General features: G+C 42.6%; 1 protein-coding gene and 1 long non-coding RNA gene across 3 annotated transcripts in view; one reads left to right on the top strand and one right to left on the bottom strand.

Annotated features, from left to right (window-relative positions):
* The window catches only part of LOC103464244 (protein FAM107B-like), a 22,601-nt gene extending 12,085 nt beyond the window's left edge, over window positions 1-10,516 (bottom strand). Inside the window, exon 1 of the mRNA XM_008408227.2 lies at window positions 9,953-10,516. Within this exon, the coding sequence (XP_008406449.1) occupies window positions 9,953-9,976 (24 nt within the window). The 5' untranslated portion in view covers window positions 9,977-10,516. The remainder of the gene's footprint in view (window positions 1-9,952) is intronic.
* Window positions 7,274-10,533, top strand: LOC108166316 (uncharacterized). 2 transcript variants are annotated; one of them, XR_001776655.1, is made up of 2 exons: window positions 7,274-8,277; window positions 9,659-10,533. It is a non-coding gene; the product is annotated as an uncharacterized LOC108166316 (long non-coding RNA). The 2 variants fall into 2 exon arrangements; XR_001776654.1 differs by having other exon boundaries at window positions 9,630-10,533.
* Window positions 10,534-13,008: the final 2,475 nt, after the last annotated feature.

The following is a 13,008-nucleotide window of genomic DNA, read 5'->3' as shown; positions in this document are numbered from 1 at the left end:
CATCCATCCATCCATCCACCCATCCATCCATCCATCCATCCATCCATCCATCCATCCATCCATCCATCATCCATCCATCATCCATCCATCCATCCATCCATCCACCCATCCATCCATCCATCATCCATCCATCCATCCATCCATCCAACATCTGTCCATCCATCCATCCATCCATCCATCCATCCATCCATCCATCCATCCATCTTCTTACACCCTTGTCCCTCAGTGGGGTCAGGAGGGGTGCTGGTGTCTATCTCCAGCTAACGTGGTTCAATACACAAGGAGGGTAATCAGAGAAGGAGACACCTGGGAACAGTCAGGACATGAAGGCACAGAGACTCAGGGGAAACAGCACTAAAACAGAAAAACCTGAAGAAAAATACACAGAAAACACAGATCACCACATACGGTTGCTGACTGTAATATAAAAAGCATTCAATTACTGTAGAAAATACATGGAATTACAGTAACTCCATAAACATTAATCAGCCAAAATTCACAATTTTGCTGATGTTTCTTTTTAAAGGTTCTGTTGGCCTTTATTTGAAAGTAGTTTGACAGGAAGGAGGGTTATGACAGGGAGGGTAGACGTGTGGCAGGTGTTGCCAGTCTGGGAATGGAACCTACGACCACCAGCATGAGGGTTAGAGCCTCAATACATGGGTTTTGCTTCGCCCCTGCACCACCACAGCACCCCATGCTGATGTTCATATCTATGATGTAAAACCATAAACGAGACTGCAAAAGTAATTACATAGAATGCTGGTGTGATACTTTGGTTTGTTTTTTAATAACTAAATCTATAAAGACTTTGATATATCAAACTGAAATCTTAAAGGAGGACCAGGTATCAAACTGGCAATCCACCGATTGCAGGGCGAACTTCTACAACCGACGCCGCCATCTTTATGAGAGACAGACTGACCATAGATCCGTCACATTTAGAGAACTGTAAGGTAGGCCCTGCTGCCTGGACGACGGTGATGTTGGGTAAAGGGCCATGCCACCTAATTTCTCACTTCCATCAGCATCTTTAATTTACCAAAAGGCCAATTTTACTAAGGGAAAACCACAGCTGCCAGTATCTTACCGTATTTTAGAAAATACTGTAAAATACTGACAGCCAGTATTTTACTATAATTTTACGGTAAAATCATGGCAACCTACCAATGTAAAAAAAAAAAACGTAGATTTTACGGTGCAACGCCGGCAGCTGGGGTTGGCGAAATTCCACAGTAAAAACTATTTACAGTGTTGGGAACACGGGTTGTTGGAATGGTTCCTTTTTGCTGCTTTCCCCTTCTTTTACCAGCAGAAGGCTGTTCCCTCCTGAGGGCGTTGCTGGTGGTTCCTGGATTCCTGCACAACTGCAATTAATCAGATCATCTGGAGGAGTATATGAGGACGGAGCTGCCGACACTTCAGCTCCAGAGTGTTAGCCAGTATTTGGTTCTCCAGCCCTCCGTGCTTCTCATTGTGATCTCCTGTTGTGGACTTCAAGTGATGACTCTTTATGCTCCTTCCTCAGGTTATTCCTCGTGACGCTGTGGACCCACTGGTTGCCAGAGTTCCACCGACACCTCCGCAGTAAACCAAAACTCCTTGGATACCCTGTCGTCAGTCTCACTTGCTCCTCGCCTCCTGTGATCCAAAGCTTACCTGTCCGCCCTCCACCGCAGCCTCTTCGTCAGTGAAGCAGCAACCCTCCACTTGAACCAAACCCCAGTAACGACAGTGATTCTTCTGCCCAGACAAGACCTACCTCCATCCAAGTGAGACCAGTCCGTTTAGTCTGACACTGCCGTTTTCCACAATCCTTGAACTCACCATCTCTCTGTTTTTACACTCCAGTGCTCCTGATTGCACTTTCCCCAGAACCCGATTGATGATCATTATTTTGTGTTTACAATGAACTTATTTAACCGATTTCTGTTCTCCGCCTGGTGTTCTGCATGTGGGTTAAGAAATTAGACTCCATTATGACATACAGGTAAAATCTTTTTTTTTTTTTTACGGTAAAACGTCGGCAGCTGGGGTTGCCAAAATTCAACCGTAAAAAACAATTACGGGTAAAATGTGTTTTTTGTTTTACGGTAAAATTTCAGCAACCCCAGCTGCCGGCGTTTTACGGTAAAATCTACATTTTCTTTTTTACAGTGCAGACACCCTTCCACCAATCGCAGAGACCCTTCCACCAATCGCAGGGAACCTTCCTGGGTGGATCTGGACCAATGGTCTGATCCACCCGGTTCCGAAGGTCCACTGGAGAACCTGCTGCACGGTTCGTGTCATTAGATATCAGAACATCAGCTTCGGTCCAGGTGTTGTTTGCACCTCAAACATTCTGGAGTGCTTCTTGATGAGCTGACGAGGAGATTCAAACATCTAGGCCAGGTCGGTCAGAGGAGGAGGAGGAGGAGGAGGAGGAGGAGGAGCAGCAGGAGCAGCAGCAGGAGCAGCAGGAGGAGGAGGAGGAAACGGCTTGCAGACAGTGGGGTACTTGTCTCCATGCTGCAGCCTGATGAAAATTGCTCCTAGCAACCAACAAAGGTCTATTCATACGGCTCAGAATGGGAGGAGAGACCGAGGCTCCAGCTGGTCTGGAGTCAGAACCAGCAGAACCTTCAGAACCAGCAGAACCTTTCTGAAGTCATACCGATGTTTTCTATCTTCTGTATTTCCAGATGTTTCAGGTTTTCTGCTGTAAAAAAAGTTTGAACTTAAGGTTAGAACTTTTTTAAGTTTAAACTTTTCAGTGGTTCATGACTTCACATGTTCTCTCGTGGATAGTGAATGGTTCTGGTCCAGTTGGATTCCTTTATGGTTCTGGTTCAGTTGCGATCTGCTATGGTTCTGCCCCTGACCCAGTCAGGTTTTGATCCAATCGGAACCGCAGCAGAGTGTTTGCGTTTCTGCAGAAGCAGACAGTGTGAAGTGATAACAGCCTGACCTCTGCTGGACAGACCGCAGTATTACAGGTCCGACCAGTAGAACCGGTTCGGCCCGGTTCTGGGTCAGTGTCCGCTCCTCTGATCTCTGGACCACAAACAGAACTTTCAGTCCTGATTCTGCTTCACGATATAATCAGGATTTCATCCACAGTGAGGCATTTTAAATCTGTTTGCCATCCAAACTGGATCCGAACCTTCATTGGATCGGGTCAGATTCTGAGGTAGCAGAACCGGACCTCTTCTCCTCTCAGTCACGTGTTTGGGCTGCTGTTTGTACAGTTACATAGTGAAAAATCAACAGTAGTAATTGATTTATTTAACTGTAAACAAGTTTTTTAAATCAAGTTTCCAAAGTTGTTTTCACCATATTATTTAGAAATAATAAATTAAGTTTTATTTAGTAAATTAAACTAAATATTTAATTTACATCATAAATGTTCAGTTTGGAAACTAAATATTTAGCTTCATATTAAATATTTAGTGAGAAAGTTGGATATTTAGTTCTTGTCTAAATGTTTAAGTCTGAGCTAGTTAGCAAAATAAATATTTAGCTCAGACTTTAGCTGGAAAACTATGTATTTAGCCCCAAATTAAATATCTATTTCGCTAATTATTTAATTCAAAAACTAAATTTTTCCAAACAAAACATTTAATTTTCTAATTAAATTATTTTCATAATATATATTTAGTTTGCGAATTAAATTTTACGTTTGGAACCATTTATAGATGCATAACTAATATGGTGAAAATATAGCTCTGGAAACTTTACACTCACATGTTTTTCTATGACGGGTTAAATAAACCAGTTTCTTGCCATTCATTTTTTACAGTGTAACTTTATAAACGTTAAGCTAACCTCCGCTGCTGTTTCAGTATTTTTAGCGGCAGGATTTTCTCAGCTTGGCCTAATCTTCTGCAGACACACAGACCCGAGGCCCATCTGATCCTGGATCAGATCCCGTCCAAAGTGACGTAAGCTCTGCTGAAAATATTGATCTGGGCTCTGATTGGTGGAACACATTCCGCTCCTCTGTTCTGGTGTTGGCCCATGCTGGGTCCAGTTTAACCGTGTAAACGGAACCGTTTCATCGAGGAACAGACTTCCACAGCGCCACCTGCTGTTTCTTCAGCACTAACAATGGGTCCAGCTTCAGTCAGACTGTGTTCTAGATTTCAGGTTCTAGTTCTACTCAGACTGCAGGTTCTGTAAGAAAAGACCCAACACGTCAGAAATACGGTTCATTTCAGCTTCTACCTGTCGCTCCTTACCTTCAGCTTCCTGTACCTACCTGTAGCTACCTTCAGCTTCCTGTACCTACCTGTAGTTACCTTCAGCTTCCTGCAAAGCTACAGGTTAGCAAACCTTTATGTTTAGGGGAAGCAAAAGCTTTCTATTGACCTTATTCCTGAGGGGCTTACTGGGGACACGATTATGGGCGTTACTTCCGGCGGCTAGCGGAAGTAACGCCCTACAAATTACTATGAAATAATGCTACTTCCGCTAGCCGCCGGAAGCAGCATTATTTCATAGTAATTTCTAGGGTATTTTGCTAGTCTATATTCATGATAGAAGTTACATCTGACAGTAATAAAGAAAAAGCAGAAAAGATCTGAGATCTGTCATAGATCTAACTTGTGCCGACTGTAAAACACCAGAACTACACAATATTAGCTTCGTGTGATGTGAATTTTATTTTTCGTTTGAATTTGAAAAATAATAAAGCTCATGATCTGAGTATTTATCATCATGATTGGGCCTGGAAATGTTATTTATAAGACAAAATAAAATATCTGGATTTATTTAGTCTATCAGAACCAGAACCTTGTTGTTCTCCGTTGCTGAGTGTCGCTGCAAACCAGCGGAGAAAAATAACCGCAGCTGCTGCGCTCCAGACCGTAATACGAAGAATCTGGACCAGAACCGAACCGAATCACATTGACCTGTTATTGGAGCAACTTGCCACTGGAAAGTGTAAGATTCCCATGTGGAGCTCTGGGAACTGCTGTGCTGTTCGTGGCTGTTCTCTGATAATCAGACCAAGTTTAGTTTTTGCTGCAGCAAGTTCCAGATAACCCACATCTGCACCTGAAGCAACTGAGTCAGTGAAGTAGCTACATGCTAGTTCGGGTAGCCGGTTGGGGCAATGTTTCTCAATTATTTTCTGTCATGCCCCCCATTAGGGATCATCATTTTTTTCGCGACCCCCCTGCTCAGTGCCCTTCCCTCCCCAGAATTTAAATACTATTGCGAATCTGTTCATATTTAATAATTCATCGTACAAACCACTGGCTCCAACATTGTATGACCTTATTATCAAAACCGCTGTTTTATTGTTCTAAGCCTCAAAATAATTTCCAAAATTAATTTGAGTGAATCACTAACATTTAATCAAGACTACTCAGTTTGAAAAGTGCAAATGATTCACTGGGATTTGCATTTTTAGACTTAATATAGTAAAACTTTTTAGAACTGTAAGCAATGGTTACTTGTCAGCTTCTTCAGTTTAGTTTTCCACAAGGTATATAGTTCTTAACATTTATTGTGGAAAAATTTGCAGCAATATTGCTAATAGTTCAGCTTGTCAGATGAGAAGCGATGAAAACTGGAACATTTTTGCATTAAAAAGACAGGTTTTGTCTATTTCCTGGCCTTTTTCTGCGAGCTACTTGCTTATAATGGAGTCTAAGAGCGTTTCTGGGCGTAACTCTGAGGTTTTGATTTGGGTTTTAACTAAGAGTAAAGTTGGACGAGAATAAAGACTCATTTCACCATAGTGCACTAAATTGCGGAGCCCTGAGGGTCTTGTTAGGTTATAGTTGGAACTGGTTTAACAAATGACTAAGTACTAAATGTTTCATCAGAAGCTGATTTTCAGCCCCAGGACTTTGAAACAATGCTTACACAACATTTAACAGGAAGAACCAGACTGACTGAGCGGGTCACTTTACATATCACTCTATCAAAACTTTTTAATTCAACGACTTTCTTCCGGCAATATGGCGTCTTTACTCTGCCAATATTTAAATTACTCTGCTGATACGACTGGGTTCTCTAGTATTATGACTGTATTCTTGTATTTGAAAATAAGAATCTCTTATCCTGGCCACTGTCCTCTGCTGCCGTTTTTCTTTCCACTGTCAAACTTCTCCATTTCTCCTCTATATAGATATATTTCAAAACATCCGCGCTTGTATCATTCGTTTCGTTTTTTTGTTGTTTTTTTCTTCTGCTCCGTTTACAACAGTGCTGTGGCCACTTCTACTGGCTTGAACAGGCAGGCTGTTGATTAGTTTGAACACTGCTGCCACCTAGTGACCGGAGGTAGCACTGCTGCCACCTAGTGACCGGAGGTAGCACTGCTGCCACCTAGTGACCGGAGGTAGCACTGCTGCCACCTAGCGACCGGAGGTAGCACTGCTGCCACCTAGCGACCGGAGGTAGCACTGCNGACCGGAGGTAGCACTGCTGCCACCTAGCGACCGGAGGTAGCACTGCTGCCACCTAGTGACCGGAGGTAGCACTGCTGCCACCTAGCGACCGGAGGCTTGTTTATCAGCTAACATGAATAAAGACAATGGACCTTACCAAGCTCCGCCCAGAAACGCCCCTCGACAGTCCCACGTGACTGCATTGCTCACAAACAAAGCTTGGCGGGACTTAGTTTCTATGTCTAAACATGGCATATTTCGTTTCAACTGACTCTCTACAGAGTATTTCTGAATCGATTAGTGTTGGATTTCTGCCGGATTTTCAAAAAATATCAGCCACGACAATGGACAGAGGAACCAACAAGTTCATGTCATCTTTTCTGGACGACATCAAGGTGTTTGAGCCACGCGATGCCTCCAACATTGTGCCAGTTGCAGCTAAATGCTACCAGTCGATGAGGAAAACAGCAGATCCTCAGACTCTCAGCATAAATATAGCTGTGGACAAGATCACTGATACCTGTTGTTCTTGTAAGGCTGGGTAAGTCGGGCATTCATGGTTTAGAGGGTTACTTTGGAAATGACTTCTGTTGTTTGCAAATGTTTCAGTGTGCACTATTTGAGAAGTACTGTGTTAGAGTACTTCTCAAAGTACTCTAACTTTGAGAAATACTTTTCTCAAAGAGTACTACTCTTATATTATGTCATATACTATGACATAATATAGAGTAGACCCCGCATTGGCTGCTCCGGCGCAGGAAATACGGCGGCCATCTTGGAGAGGTCGTCCCTCCTACTTTGCTCAACCAAAACAGCAGAAGATGCCTCAGCACTGAGGATATTGTTGTTCTGATCGATGGATTATTGATGTGAGGCTCCACAGACGTGACAATAGGCGAGAGCGGTCCATGAGGCGTCTATTCTTATATTATGTCTATGGTTAGGGTAACATGTAAACAAATGGAAGTACCAGCGAAAGTCGCGCCCATAATTCACGCAAAGCATCATGGGGCATAGGAATAAGGTGGATACCTACCTGTAGTTACCTTTAGCTTCCTGTAGCTACCCGTGGCTTCCTGTGCCTACCGTTAGCTTGCTGTAGCTATCTTCAGCTTCCTGTAGCTACCTGTAGTTAAATGTTACTTCCTGTAGTTATCTGTAGATTCCTGTAGTTATCTTTAGCTTCCTGTAGTTATCTGTAGTTACCTTTACCTTACTGATGGTTGCTACACGTAGTTACCTGTATCTGCTTGTAGTTACTTGTATCTTGCTATCGTTACTTGTATCTACCTGTAGTTACCTTTAGCTTCTTGCAGCTTCGTGTAGTTACGAGGTCCCTGTATCTTCCTGTAGTTACTTGTAGTTACCTGTAGGTACCTGTATCTTTTTGCTGTTACCTGCTTCTACCTGTATTTACTTGTAGTTACCGTTATCTACCAGTAGTTACCTGTATCTTCCTGTCGCTAGTTGTAGTTATGTGTAGTTACTTATAGTTACCTGTATTTTTTGTAGTTACCTGTAGTTTACTGTATCTCCCTGTAATTTTATTTCCCTGTAGTTACCTGTTTCTACCTGCAGTTACACATAGTTACTTTTAGTTATCAGTATCTCACAGTAGTTACTTGTATCTTCCTGTAGTTACCTGTAGTTACCTGTAGTTACCTGTAGTTACCTGTAGTTACCTGTAGTAACCCGTCTCTCAAGTCCCCACCGTTGATCTGTAAAAATCAGTCTGTTTTTCCTCTCTTTGACCTTTGACCCTGGAACATTCCTGCAGCTGAGGGGAACGCCGACCTAAAAATACCCAGAGCTCTCCATGATCCAGAGCCGCTCCACCTCTGCCCGCGCTGCCGTCAGCTGTTCGTTCCCATGGCAACAGCTACTCCCAGCCGGACAGGTGCGTTGCTCCTCATACCTCACATATTTGGTCAGGGTCGAGTTTCTGAGCGGAGCAGCGGGCGGAGGAGTGGCCCGAGTTCTGCTGCAGGAGTGCAAACGGACCGGCTTCCTCTGCAGGTGGTTCTGCTACGGACAACCCAGCAGAACCAGTAGAACCATAAAAACCAGTAGAACAAAGCAGAACCACTGGGAAGCTGCTGGGGGGTTCTGATTGGTTGATGTAATTTGCGTTAGCCGGTCGTCCCTGTGAGCCACCGGAGCTCTGAGGCTGCTGGTTTGCTAGTTTGAGTCCCAGTGGGAGAACTGGGAGGCCGATGAAGAGCAGCCAGACAGTCAGACTCAAATCCAGCCACGCGGTTGGACCTGCAGCTAATGATTGTTTCAATTAGTCAGTTCTGACTGTGCAAAAGGGAACGGTTGTGTAGGAGATTTCCTATGCACCCTGAACGCAACACAGGTGTGCCGCTGGCTAAGCCCACAGAGAGAAAAAGCAGCAAAATGTTATGTTTCTGCTAGAGAGGTAATGTGCCAATTTATTTAGCTGTATAGTGTATTTACAGCTTTGCTTTATTTTTATGTTTCCGTTGTAACTGTGGCTCTAATTGGCTTGTGTTATTCTGTTTGTTTACAGATTCACACACGTACATATTTACCTGCTTCATGTACATTCATATTTATATTCATACCAAATATAAAGAGCAAAGATGGAACTGGACTCTTCCTGATCTGCTCCGCATCCACATAAAGCTGATAAATGTTCTGATCGGACACTGAAGCGATTGCTGCCAGCTTAGATCCACAAGTCTTCCCAACACTGACGATTAATCGGCAGAATAACCGATTAATCGTCAAATTGATAGCTTATTCTGATGATAGTTTATTTGAAACAATATTAGAAATACATAACTAGTTTTCTTTTTAAAATAAAAAATAAACATTTTATTGATGCATCATCACATTCCTTTGATTATTTGTAGCCTCTGCAGCTAAAAAAGTATTTTTAATATCTCAAAATCAATAGTGTTGAGCTGATCTGTTGATTATTTATAGATTTATTGACCAATAATTCGTGCTGAATAAGATTATTTTATAGAAAATGACAACCTTCCCAATGAGAAGTTCTGAGTTGGATACATGCTGACATTTTCTTTATCTTATTGCAAAATATAAATATTTTTGTAGAGTTTTAGTTTAATTACAGCTCTGTGTGTTGCGTCTGTACGATTAATCGATTACTAAGTTAGTTGACAATTATTTCAATAATCAGTCATGATTAATTGCTTGAGCTCTACATATGTTACAGAGAACGATGAGAAATATTGTCATTTTTCCTTCCTGTTTAACCTGCAGAACGTTGTATTTTTGCCCACTGAACCCAGACAGAACCGCTTTCGGGTCGGCCCGGATTCAGCTGACTTCATGCAGAAATAACCTGATTATGAGCTCCGTTCCAGCATACTGGCCCTCGGATTCCTGATCCTGTAAGCAGCAGAAACTGACGGATCATTAATCAGATTCCTGCTCTAAGCCGAGCTCCACCTGCAGAGCCAAAGTTCAGCGCTTTGTTCAGGTTCTGCTGCCCGTCAATATTTACTTAGAACTGAATCATGGAGCGTTTCAGAGCCGTCAGCTGGTTCTTATGGTAAACTCAGAGAATCTGGAGCAGCACTCACCTTCTTCCCATAAGAAGCTCCCATTATTCCCAGTAGGAGCGACGCCCCTCTGATCTTTCCTGTTCTGCAGCCTGACAGACGGAGCTCTGGGTTCGGTTAGCCCACCAGCGAGTCAGGCGGACTACTGAACTTCATCCCAACCGGCAGCAGAGCAGAGATCAGCTGGACTGAGCAAGGAGAGAGTGAGGAGGAAGAGGAGGAGCAGCAGCCACCTGTTCCTGTCTGACTCTCAGCTGTGAGGAGTTAAAGTGGGATTACGGTAATCCCAGCAGACAGGAAGCCAGAGAGCAGAAGGTTCCTCACATCTCCTCCAACCAGGATGGAGACGGGATTCTTCATCCCAGCAGGTCCGAGTTTCCCTCCATCCACGGCTCTGGGATGTACTGGAGGAACTGGGAGGCGAACTGGTTTCATCAAATGAACAAGACGGGACGATTTGATGAAACCAGTTCCTCTGCCTGGAGGACCAGAGAGGAGACATGGAACTACACTGCAAAAACTAAATCTAGTTTCAACTTCAAAAATCTTAGTTCCCTTTAAATCAGACAAAACTAAGTTACAATAAAGTAAGTTTCACTTGGCTTGTTTTAAGTGAATAATTTCTTAATATTGATGTAAAAGTTGTAGTTCCACTGGCAGATTATTTCTCTGTTTTCAGTGTGTGCAGCAATATTTTATCAATACTAAAAACACTAAACGGTTAAATTTGTCTTATTTCTAAAATATTTGCACTAGAATCTAGACGATAGATACTTGGTTAAACTTGCAGTGTTTTTGCAGTGTACCTGCTCAGACCTTCAGCACTGCAAAAACACCAAAACAATTTAAATTAAAAAATTATGGTCTAGTTTCTAGAGCAAATATTTTTGTACACTTAAAATAAGACAAAAGTAACTGACAAGTAACATGTAGCTTGTTTTCAGTCAATAATTCCTCAATATTGATAAAAATAAATTATTCCTCTGGCAGATTATTGAACTGAAAACATGGGAAATGTCTTGTAGGTGAAATGATCTGAAAGTGAAGCCGGGCCTGAAAATAAGCTAAAGTTATTTAAAGTGTAAGATATTTTCTCTGAATATTCAGTAATCCTAATCTGTAATCTCCAACAGACCGTAGATTTGTTGCGATGCGGAGCCTGAGGGCCTGGAGCCGTTCTCAGTGTCTGATGTTAGAACTGGATTTATTGATGTATATTTGTACGAGTGGCCTACAGCCAGGCACTGAGGCCATATTACTGTGATCTGCACTGTTTTCTGTATTTATTTCATAAAGTTCGTAGCTTTGCCTCGTCTCGTGCGTTGAGGCGAACAAAGTTGGCTCTGGTGGATAAAACAATATTTAGTTTGCTGTTTAACTAAAAACTAATAAATTCGGTGGATTGTAGATCTGGATCCGGTGGGAAGGTTCGGGTCAAACAAGCCCTACTCAGAATGGGTCTGAACTTCATCTCCATGGTAACGGCGGTTTGGACCGGAGCACCCGAGTGGAGCTGCAGACACCTGGAGCCGCTGCAGCAGCCAATCACAGGACGGCAGGATGAAATCACCTGGTGTCGGCCAACAGGAACAACAGCCAACAAGCTAAATCTGAATAAATCTGTCAGTTCATTTTCCAGCCGCACAAGGTGACAGTGAAGAGAAGCTCACAGCAGAACCAGAACCAGACTCTGGTACCTGGTACCTGTCGGACCCGGCTCCGGTACCTGACCCGTACAGGTACAGACTGGCTTCAGAACTTTGTTTTGTGTGTTTCAGCAGGTCCATTTTTCCTACAAATCCTACGTTGTGAGGAAGCTCTGCTGCTTATTGGGTTGTGGTCAGCTGCAGGGCAGCTGGGCCGGCCGAACTCCGGCCCAAACCGCCAAACTGAGTCAAAAAAGGTTATTTTACCTCCTCAACAACAAAATATGCATGTAGTTCTTTAATTAAACAGATTCGTTGCTTGAAAGGGATCAATTATTGAAGATCCAAGGGTTCTGCAGGGCTGCCTTGTTAAAACAACAGAAATGTTCTAATCAGTTCTGATCAGCAGGGTCAGGATTTGGGTCGTCCTTCAGAAAGACTTGGTGTATTTAAGTTTATAAAATCAATTAAACGTAGGTTTGGGTGCAGCAAAGTTCACGTTTGAAGAAAAGTCACTGCATGGAGAAGGTCTGGGCAAGAGAACATGACAAGCCGGATTATTTAAAGACAAAAACTTTGTGTTGTAGCAAATATGTTTTATTGTACGAATCATTTTGGACCCCCTGGTTTGGGTTGGGTTGTGGAAATGAACAACAAACGAACCGACGTTAAGACTTAATCTTGATTACTTTTAATGCAGCGCATCACTTTTTGTTTTTGCGTCCAAAAGTTCCTGCTGGAACCTTTAAATACGACGCAGTTACAACCAGCAGCTTCTCTCTGGGTTCATTTCTGGTTTCTGTAGATTAAACATTACAGTAGAAATGAGACAAAACAAACTTACAGTAACTTTTCAGCAAGATGGATAAAAAGTTATAGATTATAGATTTCACTCTAAGTGAAATAATTATCCAGTAGAACGAGTTCTGTTTTTGCAGTGAATAAACACTTTCCTCCAATCTGGTGGCTGAAGAACGAGGAACAGATTCAAAAAATAGAAATTGAGTTCATATCTATTTATGCAACAACAGCAAATTATTGTTTTAATTGAAGTTGTTGCTTATTTTATGTGGTTTGATTCAAATGATTAAATGTGAATAATTAATTACACACCCTGAAATTAAATTGATTAAAAATTTTAGTCTTGTCCCACAATCAGTAGACATACGTGTATGTGTGTGTGTGTGGATGTGTGTGTGTGTGAATGTGTGAATGTGTGAATGTGTGTGTGGATGTGTGTGTGTGAGTGTGTGTGTGGATGTGTGTGTGTGGATGTGTGTGTGCGTGTGTGTGTGTGGATGTGTGTGTGTGAGTGTGTGAATGTGTGTGTGTGTGTGAATGTGTGTATACGTGTGTGTGTGAGTGTGTGTGTGGATGTGTGTGTGCGTGTGTGTGTGTGGGTGTGGGGGTGTGTGTGTGTGTGTGGGTGTG

Source organism: Poecilia reticulata, linkage group LG5 (genome assembly GCF_000633615.1).
Source record: "Poecilia reticulata strain Guanapo linkage group LG5, Guppy_female_1.0+MT, whole genome shotgun sequence".
Lineage (NCBI taxonomy): Eukaryota > Metazoa > Chordata > Actinopteri > Cyprinodontiformes > Poeciliidae > Poecilia > Poecilia reticulata.
Note: the sequence above shows the minus strand (reverse complement) of the source record. Positions and strands in the feature narration are given on the sequence as shown.